Source organism: Leguminivora glycinivorella, chromosome Z (assembly GCF_023078275.1).
Source record: "Leguminivora glycinivorella isolate SPB_JAAS2020 chromosome Z, LegGlyc_1.1, whole genome shotgun sequence".
NCBI classification, from domain to species: Eukaryota; Metazoa; Arthropoda; class Insecta; order Lepidoptera; family Tortricidae; genus Leguminivora; species Leguminivora glycinivorella.
This window is the reverse complement of record NC_062998.1, coordinates 47963632-47985389: the sequence shown is the minus strand read 5'-3', so window position 1 is coordinate 47985389 and position 21758 is coordinate 47963632. Positions and strand designations below refer to the sequence as shown.

Below are 21758 nucleotides of genomic sequence, written 5' to 3'. Positions count from 1 at the left end.
ACAGGAGTTCATTTTTTGTTAACGGAGGGACCTAATTGGGGGGACCCAAATTCTAAAAATACCCGTGTACTCTCCTTTTCTTGGAGGTTTGAAGGTCGTATCGGTCCGAAAATGCTGCAGGCAATAGTTCATTTCAGTTTAGCTGTGCGCGACAAGAAAAATGCGATGTGTTTATTGTTTAGACATTCCAGAACCAAAATAAGGGTCAAAGGAGTCCTCAAACGTGCTAGTTTCGTAATAGATTAGTCAAATATTATTAGAGCATGCGCCCTCTAACCACCCCTTTGGGCAAATTATTGTGCCCCCACAAAACGCCGGCGGGCAACGTTTAAACTGACTGGAAATTGCAAAGGACAAACGTAATAGTCGGTTACCAAACACGGGGTGCATCGTGTTAGTGTTAATAGAGGGAAGTAGCATCTCTTGTGATGTACTTGACATTTACGTCTAAATTCTTGAAGTTTTATAATACGTTACTCGATAGATAGAATGCATTTTTTTTTTCTAGCAAGCAAACGTTTGGGAGCGCTGTTCACTTTCTCTTATGGCTAAGTCAATTCACAAGAGCTACCACGACTAAATGAATACAATATCTACGTGTGTATCACATTAACCAATAAAATCGTGCCTCATGTGTCATGACAGTCTCCTTGACTGTATACCGATATAATCATAACACGATTCACACAATTAAAGTTTCGAATTTTTCAACATTCGCGAAGCGACCAGCGGTATCATGCTTGCAATTTTATCACTTATCAACGAGGATAAGACATCTGTCACTCTCACACTGGCATACTTGCCAAAACGTGACGGATGCTTTATCCACGTAGAAAAGTGATAAAATTGGAAGCATAATAGCTGGGCTGTAGTTAAAGTAGGCTGACATGTGCTGACATTTTTTGATGAAACAGTGGTACACATTTAAATTACCTACATGAATCTGTAGGTAATTTAAATATTTATTTAGAGCATAATTGTATTAAATTACGTACTTATGTTACTTTGCTTTTTTCACAAACAAAATCAATTTCCATAAATATTAAAAATGTTGTTCACGTCTAATGAGCCATGGATGGTATGGATGTCAACATATTAAAGTTAGCTAATATAAGTTTTCTGCAAACAGAGAAACTACTCGTTTTACTTTGACCGCACGAACATGGCGACGGCCGCAAATAACGAGATGGAAAATACATTATTAACGAGCGCATCGATGATACTGCTCACTAAAGATATCCGGCATACATTGGTTCGCTGTCACCAAAGAGGATCGATTATATAGAGGACTAGCATTCGTTCGCGGCTTCGCTCGCGTTAAATTCGAAAATTGCGGAATGCTCCATACAAACTTCTACCCCCCATTTTAGTCAAGTGGAGACTTATAAAGAGACAAAAAGTAGCCTATGTCTATCTCCATCGACTCCATCCCATCAACTATCTCCATTTGAAAAATCACGTAAATTCGTCGCTCCGTTTTGCCGTGAAAGATGGACAAACAAACAGACAAAACCACTTTTCCATTTATAATATTAGTATGGATTACTGTCGTGTTAAATGTGTATTCAGTGTCTCTCTACACAGGTTTAAAACGTTGAAAACTTAGTTTTGACAATTTGGACCATGTTCATACATACAACATACAATCATACAATCACGCCTGTATCCCATAAAGGGGTAGGCAGAGCACATGAAACTACTAAAGCTTCAGGGCCACTCTTGGCAAATAAGGGGTTAAAAGAAAACGAAACTGTGGCATTGCAGTGACAGGTTGCCAGCCTCTCGCCTACACCACAATTTAACCCATATCCCATAGTCGCCACCACCACCATAACCACCACCACCATATATTATGGACCATGTTCATAACTTGATATGTCATCTTGTCGAGAAGCAACCAAATTTGCGCCATCTAGACAACCGTACATTTCTCTAGACGGTTCTGAGGTCGCTAAGCTAAGCTAAATTTGACCCACTTCCCGGTTTCCGATTGAGCTGAAATTTTGCACACATACATAAATCACGTGACAATGCAATATTATTGTATCATGGAGCTGATCTGATGAGGGAGGGAGTGGTCATAAGAACTCTGTTATGAATCGTCGTATCCCCATCGAGTAAGTGGTTGTTAGAAACGTTTCGAGAGCAGTAGATGACTGTTGAAAGAAAGGTAAAGTCGGCGATAAAAGCTTGTGCTAAAAATGTTTTTTTTTTTCAAAAAAACTTATTTAGACTTTATCTATCTATACGGAGATTGTCTTTGCTGTCACCAAGGAAAATGGGATATTAAGCAAAACTACACAGAGGGCGCCAGTTCGGCGTGTAGCCCCTTTGAGGCACTTGTAAATTCGCACGTATTTCTGATCGTCGAACGTGGTTCACGTAAGCCCTTTGTAAACAAACCGCTTTGATGCATCAACGTCATAGTCAAAGCTTTTGAACGATAACGGTCAAAAAATAACGGTTGTGTATACGTGGTGTGGTTCACTTTGTGTACTTATACAGAATGGTGGCGTCAATTAACATGGCGTGGAGTTTTTAAATATAGCATTAATTTAAACAGTAAAAACCACATAAAAAAGTAAAATTGGCGGACTTAATGCCTTTAGGCATTCTCAACCAGTCAACCATGGGGCGAAACAGAGATGCGTCAAGGTGGGTGCAGACCTTAGCTACCTGACTCAAACCTTAGAAGTAATTGTATTAATAGTAAAACTATTGTATATTTTTGCTAAAAACCACACGTGAAAAATACTTCAAGTGTGGACGATAGGACTGTATTTGTAACAGCAGACAAGGCATGTTCTTATGAAATGAGAATTTACATTTAACTTTAGCTTTCCACGGACTTATATGCAAGCGTGCACAAGTATTAGCTTAGTTTGCTGACTGAACATTTTGGTAGTTAGTCGATTTTGTGAATTATGCTCTATTCAGAATTCCAGACTATGAACTGCATAGGTTTCACTTAGAATTAACTATCGTATTTAAATTTCAAGACTTCGTTACAGTTGGTATTCCATATAACGCAAGCATACGATTTTTTATAGCTTAGTGCGATTGCCTTTTTTGCGGTTACTTATTCATACCTAAACCTAAATATGTTGACATGTTTCAACCATCTTTTGAGATAACGAACTGCTTTGGAAACAATGTTGCCATTGGTCCCATATTGCATTTACGTCGGGAAATTGCCAATATTCTACCTCAACATCACTACACTAACTACACTATGAATAGACTCATATCGAATATGGCACAATAAATGATTGTCTTCTGTAATATTTGACATAAAAAAACAATATTTATAGATTTTGGGTATTAAAAGTTTATGATGACTACGTTTTTTGGCTTAAAAGTATGTATTTTTTTATTTATTTTAGCCACCGAAAACGAACAGTAGTGACGTCATCGAATTCGAACCTTACTGCATGTCAAAACAATCACTGACATATTGAACTTAATGTCTTCATACTTAAAAGTCAGAAAATGTTGTTTTCGAGTAGAATGACCTGATGCACAGATAATCTATAGATTAACATGACTGTGTTGTTTTCGCCTGATTACGTAAAAGTATACTTAAACAATATTTTTTGCTGTTTTGAAGTCATAATAAAATATGTTAATATTTTATTTCAGTTAATTGGACAGTACTTAATCATATAAGACAGACTTTAAGAAAGGATCAAGTAGCCTATTGCCGATTTCCTGTGTCGCTACGTGCCGGTTCTTCGCACCAAGTTTTTTTGTGATGGCGGCATGCAAAGGTCTCGTGAGCAAGGACCCCGCGTAGGAGAAACAAGCGAGCTTTGCTTGCATTTTCCTTTAGTCGCCTTATACGACACATACGGGATAAGATGATGTCTATTCTTTTCTGACGCCCACGACACGCACCAACTATTTTTGTTGGTTATAAATATACCTAGATATTGTTCTGGTACGAACTAAGTGACAAAAGTGACTTCCTTCCGATATTTAGTTCATCGATAACTTCCATTATAAATTATAATATATCATTAATTATTATAATTATGTCATTAATTATTGCCGTGGCACTGAACCTTAAGTAGTTTCATGTGTTCTGCCTACACCGTGGCTTGAATTGATGTGTATATAACATTAATGTTTTACAAATGTCACATGTTTGGAAAAAAATGGACAATAATAATAAGACGAACCATATTTTAATAGTTGATAAAATTTTTTACATGATTATTCACGATTTTAGAGAGTATTATTAGGGGTAACTAATAACCTCATGTAAGGCTATTTATCGATCAAAGAAGATCGAGTATTATAGAGAGTTACTGTCAAAGTAAAATATGTAATCATAGTGCATCACTGCCATCTCTCGACATTGGCTTAAAACTTTTGAACCTCAGTTCAGAAAATTTGGCCCATATTGTTAGCTTGATATGTGTTAAAATCGAAATAAGATGTCATATATTAAAGAAAGATAAAAGTAGTGTGACTACTTGAAAAACACAAATCAAAATATTTGTTAAAATAATTTGATTTGTTCCCATAATAACGTATGTGTTAAAATGTCAAATATTAATATTAGCACCATCTAGCCGAGCGTTCCCCAAAGGTGTAACGCCATCTAGGTAACCGTATCTTTTTCTGTATGGTTTTGAGGTACGTTTTTTTCTTAGACTTTATCTATCTATACGGAGTTACATATGTCTTTGCCTTATGTAAGGCTATTTATCGATAAAAGGATTGTCGATGTTTTTATTTTGTCAAACACTAACAACTTGACGTTCCTGTCAGAAAAATATCCAGGTATAGTTATAAAGGACACAAGTACAACTAACCTCCAGCTCCTCGATGACCTTCTCAAGCTGATCCTCGGAGATGGGCCCGGCGCCGGCGCGCGCCCGCTCCGCGTTGAGCAGCTTGAGCCACGCGGTGTCGGTGGCGTCCAGGTCGTAGGAGCACGCCGCCTCGGAGCGGGCGAGCGCGCTGGTGATCGTGTGCTTGTCCGGAGCGTACGTCGCGTCGCGGCTCAAGTGGATGTACTTGTCTTTAGGCCTGTGGATCAAGAGGTTACTTACAAATTTATTGCGAAAATAGAAAATAATGTATAAGGTACGGATGTAGTGCGAAAAGGGGTTCCTTCGTATTTTTCCGGAAACGTTTGGGGGTGGCGCCAAGCTCTCGGTAATTATGACATATACTTGAAAATTTCGACCCTTGCTTTCGTGTACCGATGGCCGAGTCACACCTCGGACACTGGCGATCAAATATATGAAAGAGGCGCGTTCCTAGCACACATTCTAAGCTCGTGTAGGTGAACGCGTCCTATGCTTGTAAGAGGGAGATATGACAGGTCGACTATTCGCTTTTTTGACAGACGGTAACTGTGAGGTAACCGAGAGGGGGTGGGCGGCACTTTCAGCGGGGAGCGGGAGTGGCCATACTGTACGACAGTACTCTTTATTATACTGTGGCCGAGTGGTGAGGCATCCGTCCTGTTAACGGAGTACGTTGGTTCTAATTCTAATACAGCTTGGAACACTTGGAGGCATTGGTCATTTTTTCTTTGTATATGACATTTATTTAACATTTAACGTTCGTATTTGTCATGCTAGTTCAGTCAATGTCAGTAATTCTGCAGACACTATTCTGCTAACAGACTGAATTTTTTATTTTATTTTTTTTTTTATTTATTTCTAATAACACTATAAAGATGCTTACTGCTACAATTTCGCCAAACCAAAGTTTAACGGCGAGGTTATGCACTCTTATATTAAATACTTATAACTATTCATCAACATGCACCATCAGTTAATACAAAACCAACCACTAACAGTTGAATGACACGAGAATGACACGTTCGTACGTTTTCGTAACAATACGAAGGCAAATCTTTTCGCACTACATTTGTACTATTTGCAACGACAAAAACGCGCGTGGTAAGTATATACATAAATTACTGACAAATAAAAACTAAAATTAGAGATACACACATAGAGGAACAATGAGTTTATAAAATAGAAACTACCTGAATCTCTGTAGAGAATATCTAACTAAGCTCTCTGAGCAATGGACATAATAAAAACTCGAACAGGGTGAAGAAAAAAAATCTTATTGTAAGAAAACTGAATAAAAGACGTTGAATAGAAAATAGAAATAGAAATGCACTTGTTAGATTCTCGCTTCAAGTGCAATAATTGAAAAAAAAAATACGCAATAACAATGCTCCGTCTCGAGAAACGCAATGCAAATCGATAAGATCCTGGTACTTAACAGTTGAAGTACAGGAACACTTTTTACTGGCATTTATTAGACTAGACTGCCATACAGTGAATTACTGACATTGTCAAGCCCATATTCGCTAACTTTCTATTGGCAACGTGCGTGACAGAGTAGCCCTGATTGTCATAAATACACCTCATCTTATGGGCATGTCCAACACTAATTCTAGCGGCGGCCGTTGGAACTAATTTGACACCATACAATTGAATATGGAAAAGCACAATAAGGGCAACAACCAGTTGCGAGTAAGGTTATTTTTTATTTCAGTCAAAGGGCAAAATTAAATGTGAATCCTTATAGTTAAATTCTGAATATCGGTATAAAATTTGTAGTATCATCGATATCTCATTCCGACCATTCAAAAAATAAATATCAATTAAATCGCGTTGGAAACATAGAGACCGCACTGAAAAGCAGTTTGCACGACAAATAAACAGTGTAATCCCTAACAGAGACGGCCCCCTTTACGCATGGAAAGGGGACTAAAGGAGGGGGTGGTGCAATAACTGACTGTGTAGTGAAGAGCTGAACCTATTATTAGAGATTAAGGAGTATAACATGAAACAGGTGGAAATTTACTGCTAAGCGTGTTGTTTGCAATAAACATACTGCGAGTTGCGAGGCACGTCGCGAGGCAATGTGCTCGCGCGGCAAATGTCCAGTGTAGAAGTGCCTAATTGCCTATGCCAAGCCATCACGCACGGTTTGTACGGCCGTCAGCCTGCCTCGGACGAGCCACGTCTACATTGAACATTTGCCGTGCGGCAATTTGGACCGTGTTGCTTAACAGAAAATAGTCGCACTTTGCCGTTTGCCACTGCTAGATGTCCAAAAACATTATAACCCCCACTTTGTGCAGCAAAACAGCACAGCACCTTTGTGTATAATCGTTTCAAACGTTTTATTTACAAACACACATATTTGCGTCTGGTTTCATTTGAATCCTCCTTTGCCTTCGGTGTTATTGACTGTTCTAGGATTAATTGCGTCGTAGTGTAAATTATGAGAAAGCTTGCAATTTAGTTTAAGAGATATAAACTTAGACGTAGTGTTTTTGGTATTCAATTAGTAAATACTAACAAAACACAGCATTCGTTATTGCAAAGAGAATCTCTCAAATACTACTAAATACTCCTGGATGTCCGGCGGTTTCGGGTTCTCGGTGATCCGGACCTTGGGCGCCGGGAGCGAGTCCAGGTTAAAGGGCATCTGCACGCCCCGCTCCCAGTCTTGCTTCCTCCGTGACCATCTAATACTAGCGCGGTACTCACAGCTTAAACTCTTGGAAGTCCGGCGGTTTCGGGTTCTCGGTGATCCGGACCTTGGGCGCCGGGAGCGAGTCCGGGTTGACGGGCACTTGCACGCCCCGCTCCCAGTCTTGCTTCCACGTGTCGGTGATCACCCAGTACTCTGAGGCGGTGAGCGGCTCAGAATCTGGCAGCTTCATGGCGCTGATCAAATCCTTCCTGTAAATCGGTAGAGTGGGGTTAATATTGGGGAGATATGTAGACGGTATGCTCTTGGATTCAACATTTATTGAAATTTTGTTTTGTATTTTTATTTATAGTTTATAAAATGGCATTTAAGTGTCTCTACCGCATATTTACTGAATAAATTGTTTGTAAATATGTATATGATTTGGTATCTAAACACTTTGATAATATAATTTTTCTGCATGAACATGAATGCTGTATATTTTTTATCAGATTTTACAGTATTCTTCAAAACCTCTGAAGAAAAGAATCAGCTCAAAGGACTTTAACTTCTGGGTAGATCATTCCGACTACAGTTGTTAAAATGTAAGGAAGATTACATTGCTAGTCACAAAAAGAGTTAAGGTTCCAATTTGATACATGGTTAGATAGTTTCTGAATGAAAAAGTCTAAGTGCGAGACACTAGCATAATCCGACATTAAATGCAGTCCTGAACTGCATACACGATCAAATACAGCGACGTGTCACCTATATATTTTAAAGCCTGGACTGCACGTTCCGATGGCCTAATTCTATTCATTAGTCTGCCTGATGAACCGGATTTTATTTACGCACGCCAGCCTCGTTACTCGCTATTGTAACTGCTGCTGTCGAGCTAAAACAACAAGTGTACTCGAATGGTCTTTTCACAGACGTACAGACAACCAATTAGAAACTTAGGCCACCATAGAACCCTGTCGTATCGACGCCGTGCTTTATTTGCTATAAAAGTCAGTTTTACTTTTACCGTGAAAGGACTCTACAGTGAGTATTCAGATTGGTTGACTGTACGTCCGTTCGATACGGTTCTCATTCACGTTCAATATAACTTTGCACAGTACATCGGAACATTCGGAAAGCCGAGGCACAGACCTAAAATTTCGCTAACGCTTAAAGACAGCTGAAGTGTGCGAAAGAGACTGTCAGATATCACGTATATGGACATCCTGAGTGCAAAAGTGACACATCAAATCAGATTGCGGCGAGCGGCGAGATGAGGTTTCTTGCATCGACAGTGGCCTGCTTCTATTTTAACAGTCGGAATTTTCAGTACAAAAAGTTGTATTTAGAGGATACAGTGGGTGATTTCTATGTCGATTAAACTGTTAAGTATATTAGAACATCAAATAATTCACGTACGTAATCATAATCATACAGGGTGTCCACTACTAAACCCAAAAAAAATTCCCTGACTTTTCCCTGACTTTCCATGACCATTTAAGAAAATTTCCCTGACCAAGTTTTCATTCAATTTTTACCACTTTTGCTTAGAGTTGCAAATGAACGGTTTTATTTTTGTCTTGAAAAAAAAAACTGAAAAAAATAAGTTTTTACCATACCTCAAAAACGAAAAACGGAATCCTTATAGGATCACTCGTGTGTCTGTCTGTCCGTCTGTCACAGATTTTTTTTTTCTGGAATATGTTTGTTTTCTAAAGTACGAAATATTAAAATTTGCAAGGCAGTTCATATTTTTATACCTACGGTTTTTTTATCTTTATGTTAATTAAAAAACTTTAATTTCTGGTTTTATAAAACTAACAACAACGAAATCTGCAGTTGGTAGTTATCGCCATTTACTTTTGGCTATACTAGTGCCGTGCCGGCCCGTGCACTCTATCAGGGCAGAGCGAGTTTGAGTTTCGGCGCCCTTGGGTAATTCACGTTAGAAAAAAACATCGCGAGCGGAGCGAGCGCGAAATTTTTTCCCCTTTTATACGTACCTGGGACTGATAGTAGTTATTATGTACATAACATAGGAAACAAAATGGAATACCTAGTCTATCAGAGCAGAGTAGTTATGTGCAAGTTGCGGAAACTTTCCAAAAAAATCTTAAATTTCATGAATCTTTCACGAAAAATAAAGGGAATTAAAATTGAAGAAATGGAAAATACTAAACGCGAGCGAAGCGACCGCGAAATTTTTTTTTGTTGTCAGTGTCGGGATGCCCATTTAGGTGTTTTGCCACTACATGACTTTAGGTTTCCAAGTGTTTTGAAGTTCTCTCATCGTCACGCTTATTATCCTCCTATGCTCCTTTGACTCATACAAAATTGCGCCTCTATGTGACGTTATGCGTCATTGGCTTTATGAGGAACTCCGCTTTGGATTGTCGGATAGATACTTCGTATTTGGACAGCGACGTAACTTTGTCTTTGTCGTTTTCACATCGCCCTAGCAAAAGCAAATTATGAAAGGGCCTGGCCGGACTGCCATGGTAAAATCGCCCCTGGCTAAATATGAAATACTGATATGCAGGATTATTCGTATTGTTACTACATGTACTACTACTGGATATTATGCCTCAAACTGTTTCCGTTTACGAAAAAAATTAAAAAAAAGAAATTTTGTTTTTTATTTTTTTCTTTAAAACCGCGTATCCGATTGAGTTGTTCTTTGGATATTTTATAGATATATTAGGGATACATCAATAAAAAAAAATTAACTTCCTGACTTTTTGTTAAGTACATTTTTTTTTATTTATGTTTTAAATATTTTTTTTACCACATACGAGTTAGCGACACCTACTATATTTTTATATAATAATCGCCATTTTATACTCTATTACATATATTTTTATCAAAAATATTAGTTTGGATCAACAATGTCAAAATAAGTTATTTATATATTACTAGTATTACCCTTTAGTACGTTGCTCCTGGAAAGTGATGTATGAAAATTTTGGCATAATTAATGGAAGATTTTTTTTTTAATTGGGATATGTAGATTATAGGCCGAAGTTATCTTTCATCAACCCTCCCCACCCCTCCCCCCTCTGCGTCACCCCTCTTATCCCTTAAAGAGCCGAAAATGCGATTTTTCTCGATTTCTGACAAAACCGATGAAGATACAGAAAAAGCGTGTAGGAACGAAGTAATCCTTAATGAATTTACTACAAATCTCTCATAAACATTTTAGTGCTAGCACTTATAGTTTTCGCGCAATCCGTCACGAAAGTTGCTCCTTTCTGCAATTTTCTTTAATGAATGATAAGTTTTCTCCTTAAATGCTTACGAAATCGTCGGTTTGATAGTACTAAAATATTATAAACTCAGAATGAATTTCAGGGGAAAAAAATCACTACCATGGGCGGGACTTGAACTCACGGCCTCTAGATTGATAGATATGATAGATAAATGACGCTAGGGATACCATTGATTCATATAGTAGAAAGCTGAAAGATTCGCTAGAATCTAGGGATGAGCTTTTGGTGGCTCAGTTGGTAGAGCCCTCGAGTTTCTATCCGGAAGCCGTGAGTTCAAGTCCCAACCATGGTAGTGATTTATCCCCTTAATTTTGTTATAGTCATGAGTTTACAATATTTTAGTCGTATCAAACAAATTTCGTAAGCATTTTGGGACAACACTTTAATATTCTTTAAAGAAAATTGCAGAAAGGAGCAACTTTCGTGACGGATTGCGCGAAAACTAAGAGTGCTAGCACTAAAGTGTTTATGAGATTTGTAGTAAATTTATTAAGGATTACTTCGTTCCTACACGCTTTTTCTGTATCTTCATCGGTTTTGTCAGAAATCGAGAAAAATCGCATTTTCGGCTCTTTAAGGGGGGGGGGTAGAGGGGTGACGCAGAGGGGGGAGGGGTGGGGAGGGTTGATGAAAAATAACTTCGGCCTATAATCTACATATCCCAATTAAAAAAAAATCTTCCATTAATTATGCCAAAATTTTCATACATCACTTTCCAGGAGCAACGTACTAAAGGGTAATACTAGTAATATATAAATAACTTATTTTGACATTGTTGATCCAAACTAATATTTTTGATAAAAATATATGTAATAGAGTATAAAATGGCGATTATTTTATAAAAATATAGTAGGTGTCGCTAACTCGTATGTGGTAAAAAAAATATTTAAAACATACATTTAAAAAAAATGTACTTAACAATAAGTCAGGAAGTTAATTTTTTTTTTATTGATGTATCCCTAATATATCTATAAAATATCCAAAGAACAACTCAATCGGATACGCGGTTTTAAAGAAAAAAATAAAAAACAAAATTTCTTTTTTTTAATTTTTTTCGTAAACGGAAACAGTTTGAGGCATAATATCCAGTAGTAGTACATGTAGTAACAATACGAATAATCCTGCATATCAATATTTCATATTTAGCCAGGGGCGATTTTACCATGGCAGTCCGGCCAGGCCCTTTATGAATGTTGTATATGGTGACATTGTAGTGCAACTTTCCAGTTACCTAATCTGAATCACAATAACTGAATTTATTCCCGACCCCTTCGCCATTTTGGAATATGTGGGTAGGGCACGCAATGTAAAAAAAAATCTGGATTTTTCCGCATTTACGATTTTGGGCCGGATAATGAAGATATCTCTGACATCTCTCATTAGCAATCACTGGGATGGAGGCCAGGTACTACTTGTAATGAAAAGTCTAGTGACAATTTTAAGTTGCCTTAAAATCACTACCCGGAATCGTTCTTTGCTGTCATGGATGTGGTCTATCCAAAAAATCATATTATTTTTTTAAATACTTTTAGATTTTTTTCTTAGTGCCAAGTTTTTCCCTGACCTCCAAATCATTTCCCTGACTTTCCCTGACTTTCCATGACCACTATGAGCTTCCCTGACTTTTCCCTGACTTTCCCTGACTTTCCAGAAAGTGGACACCCTGTCATACAATTTTGTAATTTTAGTACTCCCAATAAGGTTAAAAATGGTCCAATTTCGGCCTCACTTTGACTCTAGCGCCTTGAGAATAGAGGGTGGTGTTATGCCTTGGCCTCTGTTATATCCAGTGATCGGAATCTTGGTGTCATTTCAAACATCATAAGGTTAATTATTTAGAATACGTCAAACAAATAACGACCAATTGGCCAATCTCTGGTTATATCTAATGGTAATGGCGAATGTACAAGCAGATACGTTTTACCATTCAAACACTGTTGTGTATTTAGACCCGTACAGTACCACCTAGTTCACGTGTCACTTAACCCGTCGTCTGTGTCTGTCAAAAAATTGACATAAAATAATTAACTTTGATATTATATTTTTTTAAAGTCCAACGCCTTATGTTAGGATCCTTAACAAACACAGACAAAGGGTTAAACTGCGTGCCTACAAGTCCTATGAAAGCTTCATTGCATTTCGTCACTACTTTTAAAAAATCTCGTATCTCACGCTGTTCGTCAAAGTTAAAACGCAGTAAGTCTATATGCATTCCATACATACTTACTACAATTTTCTTTTCAATTACAGACGAAGCTACAAGTTCTTTTTAAGTAGTGACGATTTCCTATTCAGTAACGCGGCATTGCAATGAAAAGTGCCGGCCGCACGAACAGTGGGTTACAATGAGCTTAACGTAAAGCGTGAGAATTAGTGTTCATCACGTACTGAGTTGGACAGTCGCATTTAAATACATCGGAGCTGCCAAAGCTCTCAGAAATATCGGAACATTCGCAACACGCCTCTTCAAGATGTTAGTGTGTGAGTAAAGGCGCTTGTGCCGGAGAAGACAAACAGAATAGTAGTGTTTGATGTGAGTGGATTGTGTAGACTTTTTTAAGTTTTTTGTTTTGGCTTGGAGTAGAAAATTAATCGGGGTTTTTTTTTTTCATTTTTTTATTTATTTGGTGATAAGGTTATTACAACTATATTATTAATGCACTTTTAAACGATAATTTTGGATCTCTGCGATGTAAAAGGCTTTCAATAAAATGTGCTACATGAGGGTTTTTAGGGGCGCACATAGGGGTATTGGACTAAAAAAGCTGGCCAAAATTATAGTAGTTCCATTGTGTAAATCCAAATATGCTATTTTAATTTATTTTTATTTTTTCTTATTTGCATCGAGTAATGGCCAACTTTTTAGTGAAATACCCCTATGTGGGGCGGCTATTTAGATCTAGCTAACTCTTATTTCTGGGAAAAAACGCATTTTTAATTTTTGATCTGGTTTCTTCTCCGTCTACCAGCTATCAAAGGGTAAACTAACCTAACCACAAAATTAATATTTTGAAAAAGAACTACTCGCTAAGAACACTCCCGATCAACTCGGCTTTCAAACAAAAAAAACGAAATCAAAATCGGTTTATCCGATCGGGAGGTACGATGCCACAGACAGACAGACACACACACAGACAGACAGACAAACAGACACGTCAAACTTAACACCCCGTCGTTTTTGCGTCGGGGGCGGGGGAAGTTAAAGGCGGTTAATTTTAAAAAGTCGTTTGACTCGTTCTTTAAACACAAGTTAAAATAATCAGCCTCCAGACAAGAAATTCGTACAAATATTAAGTTATAATCTAAACACTAATTCTTTCCTTTTTAATTTTTTTCCCTGTTTTGAAATGTCTTCAAAAGTTTCAAGTCTACATCTCGAAATAACTCAGCAGGCCGTGTAGCCAAGATACCAATCCTAAACGCTGCGTAATTAAGCGCAATAGTGACACTGCCGCACTAATATATCGTGTTTTTTTTGTTTTCCGCACCCGGTATGTCGCATTTTGTTTGAATAAAAAAAAACCTTTTTTATAAACTCAAACTCAAAAATATCTTTATTCATGTAGGCCTAATTACAAGCTCTTATGAATAGTTCATCCATACTAATATTATAAATGCGAAAGTAACTCTGTCTGTCTGTCTGTTACGTTTTCCCGCTTAAACCACGCAACCGATTTTGATGAAATTTGGAACAGACAATCTTTAGACCCTGAGACAGAACATAGGCTACTTTTTATTACGAAAAAAAGGTATGAAGGGGTTGAAAAAGAGGTTGAAAGTTTGTATGGGATTTCTTAATTTTAAATGATAAAACCATGAAACTTTATATTTTAGCACTTGATAAGAAATCATTAAACATATATTTAAAGTCACATACAGGTCGAACGCGATTAATTAACATTATTTTTACCTTTAAAATAAACATGGTGGGAAATAAACATTAACTAAAAGCGGGTAGATTATATTTATTTGTCTACCCCGAACATTTATATAAATTAATATCGGGTAGTTTTGTGTTGTTTACATCTCCGGTGACATTTTGCTGGGACGTCAGTCTTCCGCGACCACGGCCAGTGCAACCTGGCCGAAACGTTGGAAAAAAAGGTAAAAATAATGTTAATTAATCGCGTTCGACCTGTATGTGACTTTAAATATGTGTACAAAGCGCGAGAACTTAAAGTGTTATATCATTAAACATCTTGATAAGGGATAGGGATAGGGATAGCGATAGCGATAGGGAAAGCGATAGGGATAGCGATAGGGATAGCGATAGGGATAGCGATAGCGATAGCGATAGCGTTAGCGATAGCGATACGGATACGGATAATATGGGTATCGTTAGAGGGATACGGATAATCGGTCGGCGGTCTCTTACAATCAATGTGCTCTAAGACGATCGTTGTTTGCTTGCTTGAAGATTACGTTTGCGATAAGTATAAGCAAAATGTAAAAAATTGTAAGGGATAATAGAAAAAAGTACTTTTTACCCACCGATCATAGTGTCGAAATACGGGCTATGTGTGATGTTTATAAAGGTTTCCCCAGCGTATATAGAATTACCTACGCTGTGGTCGATGTGTAATATTTCTACAATCATTGCAAGCAAAAGTATTATGTGCAATCGAAATAATCGCAGATAAATATACCTACAGAGAAACCTACGGTCCCTACGGATCCAAATGAAAATCTTAATGAATACTTTTATTACGCGGGCGAAGCCGCGGGTAAAAGCTAGTTACATATATATTATGATCTTAATATACTGTGATTAAATAATGATTTAGTAAGTGTGAGAGAACCTTAAGAATAACAACTGGTAGTGTCAAGTGTCTAACGGCATATGTCAAAATAAATACTATTAGGAAGTAATTAAGGTTGTGGTACACCTGAGGGTTGAGGGAAATGTTGAGCCATCAAATTTATTTTTTTAATAACTCGATAACAATAAGAGTTAAGACACTAGTTTCTAGAGAAATTAATGTAGTTAACCCTTAATCTTCCCTTAAAGTTACGGAAATTAACAAAAATAGGTTGTATGAAAGATTCAAATCCAAGCGGGTTTTCACCTTGGCTAGGCACACAAATCATAACGGCTCAGCCACGACATTGGTCTAAGCGCGACAGCGGTGAGCGGCAGCCATACGTGCGAATGAAAAGTCCCATCGCTGAGTCTCGCTCCAATGTATGGCCGCCGCTCACCGCTGTCGCGCTTAGACCAATGTCGTGGCTGAGCCGTAACAAATATTTAGCTCGAACAAACTTTCAGGAAAGCGACTAAGTAGGTTTGACTTATACACTAAAAAGCTATGAAACCTTACTGCAGTTTGTAGACTTAATATATCAATGAAAAACGTGGTACCAGCGTGCGTAGCCGAATACACAAACGCTCGTAGATATCTATCTCTATCGCTCTTGCGTATTGGCGCGACAGAGCCAGACTACCTTTCGCGGCGTTTCGTTTCCGTTTCGCGTCGGAGAAATGTCATTCGGCTACGGGGCCAGAGCGGATAAACTTTGAAGGTGGACTTTCAATGTAAACATCGTGAGGAATTAAATACTTCATTGGAGAATTTATTTTGAAAGTTAGCCACTCAAAAGGCTGGTTAGGTAAACGAGATTCTTCCACCTCTAATAAATATTAAGTTTTTCCCCTCACTAGCTCGGAAACACGTGTTTTGTCCTTTAATACCAGCGGGTAAAAACGCATTTTATCCACTAGTGGGTAAAGTAATTTGACCTTGAATAAAGTCAAATTAACTGCTTTAAAATTGATAAAAGTAGGTGAATCTAGTAATAAAGATGATTTACCACCTGTGGAACTACTGGAAGCAGTGATAAACGCATTTTTTACGTTGTAGGTTCCTCGCTATAGTGAGGGGAAAAGTTTTGTGTTACACTCGGGTGCAAATGTATTTTACTTCTCGTGTGTTAAAATACAACTTTGCCCCCTTGTATAACAAATAAATAAATAAAACTATTAATGAATACTTCTTAGTATAAAGCGATAGTGGATGACTGCTTCTCCTTATAAAGTAATCCTGTTTTTCCCGTGGTCATCAGATATTATGACAAATATTTATGTAGCAACTTACTTTAACTTTTTTGATGTATTTTATTTGAAAGCATAGTAGTTAAAAGTGAAACCCCCATATAAAGTTTTCAATTTGTAGTAAAAGTGTATTTTTGCTGTACAGTCACCATCAGATATATCTAAGCGGCCGGGTCGTGCAAAAATATCTGAACACGCCTTATCGCCTTGACAATAGAGGTGTGTTCAGATATTTGTGAACACCTTGACCGCTCTGATATTTCTGATGGCGACTGTACATCTTACAGATGTATTAATGTTTACGTGAACTATTTTTAACCCCCGACGCAAAAACGACGGGGTGTTATAAGTTTGACGTGTCTGTCTGTCTGCCTGTCTGTTTGTGTGTGTGTCTGTCTGTGGCATCGTAGCTCCCGAACGGATGAACCGATTTAGATTTAATTTTTTTTTGTTTGAAAGCCGAGTTAGTCGGGAGTGATACATTGTCGATGTCAAGAATTATGTTTTAGATTGACCAAATGGTATTTTTATCCTGAGAGATCACATCGATAAATCTAAATTTAGTTAGAGCTACCATGTATGTACGTAAAATGATATAGGACTGCTCTGTTTGTCTTTTTTAACCGACTTCAAGAAAGGAGGAGGTTCTCAATTCGACTGAATGTTTTTTTTTATTATGTTCTCTAGCCCAGGGTTCAGTTGCCCTATTGTATTTTTATTCTATGTTTGTTACTTCTGCAAGCGCTACGAGCTACGGCGTAGCGCTACGACTATTAATTTACCATTCGCACTTGCTAGAGCTAACTCGATATCGAGTCCTGATTTCGTAGGCGAGGCGAGACTCGATATCACGTCCGAAACTTCGAGCTAAATATAAACCAGCGTTACTAGATTAAGTTTATTCGAATAATACGAATATTTTGGTCCCAGAAAATACTAGAAGATATGAGCACTAATATGTTACTTTTTAAGACTTCCAATTGTTTAACGCTGATTTTGTTAGGTGAGTCGGAGCCTAGTCAGTTAGAAAGTTAACTAAAACGAGCCTAAATAGTGGAACAGAAAATGCAATGTATCGGTACTGTTTAAAAGGTGTTATAGGGGAAGGTCGCATATTAAATGCATCTAGGTCACTGTCATTCTATTTATGAACGTGAAATACGCCAGAAAGGATGAATGTTTTAGAGCATGCACTTAAAATCAATAACTTTGTAATTTGTGAACGCAGGAAACACGAAGACATTTTACACATATCGACGGCGAAGTAACAAGAACTCCTAAGTACAGGTCGATTACAAAGATATGTATAACTTTTTCACCTTATTACAATGCAATAAGGTGAAAAAGTGGATACATATCTCTGTAGTCGACTGTACTTAGGAGTTCTTGTTACTTCGCCGTCGATATGGAGCTTTATTATGTGATAGACGGAAAACGAGCAGACGAGAAGCTGCTGGGAAGCAGTCCTCGCCGGCCATGGACATAAGCAACATACCAGAGGAGTACTTTATGCGTTGTCAGTAAGAACCCCAAGTCATAAGCGGAAGAGGTATGACCCAGAAGGTTTGCATGTTCCGGGCAAAAACGAATACCATTTTTTTCAAAAATGTGGGCATATGTTTCCCAATACGCTTAATATAATAAACCATTAATTAATTCAATTCGAGAGGTAAAAACCTACAATCGCATTTTTCTAAATACCGAAAGAATTTATTGTTGTTATTGCAATGTACACGAATATTCCATATGTTGAATAGTTTTATACAATTTAATAATTAATGAAAAGCTACTAAGACATAATTAAAAATGTTTCCGATGTCTAAATCATGCCGAAAACAGCCACGTAAAGTCGCAGGCCGCAGAAAATTCTGAAATGATCTAATTGGTAACGTCATAAGAGCGGCCTCTGAACATCAACATTACTTCAGGCGGTTGTAGTGCAAGCTAACCTGTTTCTATATTAGTCTTCAAGCCGTTTGATAATAAGGAACTAATTATATCATTAATTGATCAGTGAACAATAATCCCTAGCGAAGATAATACCGTATACCGTAAGTTCGGGACACCAATGAAACCAACAATGACGTGTGAATGCAAACTTTTCGAACAAACATCAAGAATACATACTGCTCCATAGCGGCGCGATAACATCTTCGAATACATGACTCAAATCACAAGGTACGACCACATTCAGCGGGGCTGAAAAGTTGATAAACACTAGTGATTAAATTGTGAAAATAACAGGTGGGTGATAAGGGGGTGCGCAGCGCATCCGGGGCGGGGGGAGCGGCGGGGACCTCAGGGCTGGTCGCAGGAAATGCACAAAGGCCGTGCAGCAGGCGAAATGAATTGCATTTGCGTTAACGGGGACCCTAGTTCGATACGGCCGGGATTTTGTATTATTGACGTCACCGGTGTTATGATTTGCACGAACACAAGTGCGTGATGCGTACGTAGTGGTACATCTCGGAAAAATGTTTACCGACGGTCGGCTGCAGTCGCCGCCAGAAATATATATACAATCAAACCAAAAAGAAATGCACACGCAAGGTAACAAAAATACCAATAAGATAAAATAGCCTGTGCTAATCCCACTTTTCTGTACCTTGCAGCCCTAAATCTAATAGATATTTTGCTGTCGAATCATTCATGTAGTTTTTGGAAATGTCTTGTCTCCGTGACGAATTATGTAGGTACTTATAATAAATCCAGCATACTCTGTGCAGTCCGAAAACAAAAAAATACCATTAAGTTCGCTAAAAACGCTTATTTATTACAATTATTATATTCACATTAACTAATGATTGAAACACATATACTCGTATTCATAGTCTATGATCATCTAGATGTAGATTCTAATCCAATTCGATTACTTGGAACTTGAACGACCTAATTTTGTGAGCCACGCATATTGCCATAAACACGACTCTATTGGTAAGGAATTAAGTGCAAATTGATACCTTTTAAACTTGTAACTAAAATCAATAGAGATCGATATTTCTTATAGAAGACTTTTAGCATTATTTCTTCTAACCATCGGTGTTGATTCTATGAAATGCCTTTTTTTTTTACATAAAGTGCACCAAGATTTATATATTTTTAGGAAGGAAATTAATGATAAATATCTGGGAGACAAAACACAACCATTTTTTAGTGTATTCGGTTTTTAACTTCAAGGTAAGTTTATTTAGATTAAATATAATTGTATAAAATAAAAACTTGAAAATGCACGTTTTTCCAGAGATGACTAGCTGAGCTTGAAATACATACATACAAATCTATTATATTATAGTGTATATGTATACAAGAACTGCTCGTTTAGACATGGGTATAAAGACTATATCGTTAAGTATGAAGCCAACTTTGAGTAACCGTATTTATTTGCTATTATATTTTTTTCTTATAACAAGACATGGGCTTAATAAGTCACATAATAAGGTACGCATTTTGTCCTAGAAACTCGACGTAAAGCATATGGTCTAGACAGTATTGACTTAATCCTCCCGAGTACCAATTACGATTTCGGACAAATGCTACTAGAAAATTCACAAACTGCGTACAAGACGATACGATTGCGAAAAAAAATTGTACGGTGCGAACCACAACTACACATGATCCACAAAGCAGAATATCTGGACATAGTCTAGCCACTGTTATTTAAAAAAAATAAAGTTTAGGATCTGAAGATCTAGAATGTGGCAAGACGCTTACGCTAACTCCGCCTTTGATAGCGAATTTATCTATCATACAGTGTTTATATCGATCTGGTTTAGGGACTGACAAGAGAGCGTCCACTGCTGGATGAAAGCCTCTCTAAAGAATCGCAAAGCGATGTTCTTTGGAGGGAATTACCATAGTCGCCACGCTTGGCAGGCGGGTTGGTCCAATTGAACAACCACGAAAAGGGCTCTTAAAGAATATGTTTTGGCAGCATATTAACCTTTGTTTGTTGAAATCGTACAAAGAGTCATTGGAATATTCTCAAATTAAGCCAGATAGGGGTTATCCAAAATTTGTTTGCTAGACCTTAATGAAAGTACAATACAATACAATACAAATACTCTTTATTGCACACCTCAATACACGAAACAACATAGCAAGTATAAACAACAACTTAAGAGGTAAAACAAGAGGCGGTCTTATCGCTAAAGAGCGATCTCTTCCAGACAACCTAGGTAGTGGAGAATAATAAATTTAACCTTGTAAGTAGGTGTACTAAATGTAGACTTAGAGGAAATCTAGCACAAACTATACTACGCAAAACAATATACTACACACATAAAAATAAAATACAATACATAAACATACAAATACATATATATATAACAAATTACATGCCAGCTATAGGGGACATAAGTCTATCAAGGTATCATTGATCAATGATCAGATAAAAAGTGAAGCTTGAGAAGTATCTTAAAAGAAGTAGGAGATTGAGCGCGTCTAATATTTAGGGGTAGGGAATTCCAAAGCCGCACAGCTTGAAATGTAAAGGAGTTGTTATAGAATTTAGACGAGGACGACGGAAGGGAAAGAAGCAAATTCTGAGAGGACCGAGCAGAACGGAGATAGCTGAAACGGTTCTTAAGATAGCGGGGAGTCGTTGGGTTAAAAAGAATGGAATACAAAAGGGACAGCACGTGAGAGTTACGACGAAAACGAATAGAGAGCCACTTGAGCTGCGAACGAAATTGAGAGACATGGTCATATTTGCGTAACCCAAATATGAACCGTATACAGACATTTTGGATACGCTCAAGCTTATTAAGCTGCTCCTCGGTGAGATCGAGATATGCAACGTCCGCGTAATCCAAAATGGGAAGGAGGAGAGTTTGAGCTAGAGCAATTACCATAAACTCCCTAAAACACAGAGAACCTCCTATAGAGTAGAAATCTTGTATATTTTGTGCGCGATACGAGTCGCCAGTGTTTGGGGTGCGAGGAGCGGGCGGGGAATGTGTTAAGCGCGCTGTGATTGGCCGTTTCAAGGA

At 37.7% G+C, this 21758-nt stretch overlaps 1 protein-coding gene across 1 annotated transcript in view; it reads right to left on the bottom strand.

Moving 5' to 3' along the window:
• Positions 1–21758, bottom strand: part of LOC125240836 (PHD finger protein rhinoceros) — a 63136-nt gene that overhangs the window by 29624 nt on the left and 11754 nt on the right. The window contains 2 exon segments of the mRNA XM_048148976.1: positions 4818–5034; positions 7533–7727. Of these exon segments, the coding sequence (XP_048004933.1) occupies positions 4818–5034; positions 7533–7727 (412 nt within the window).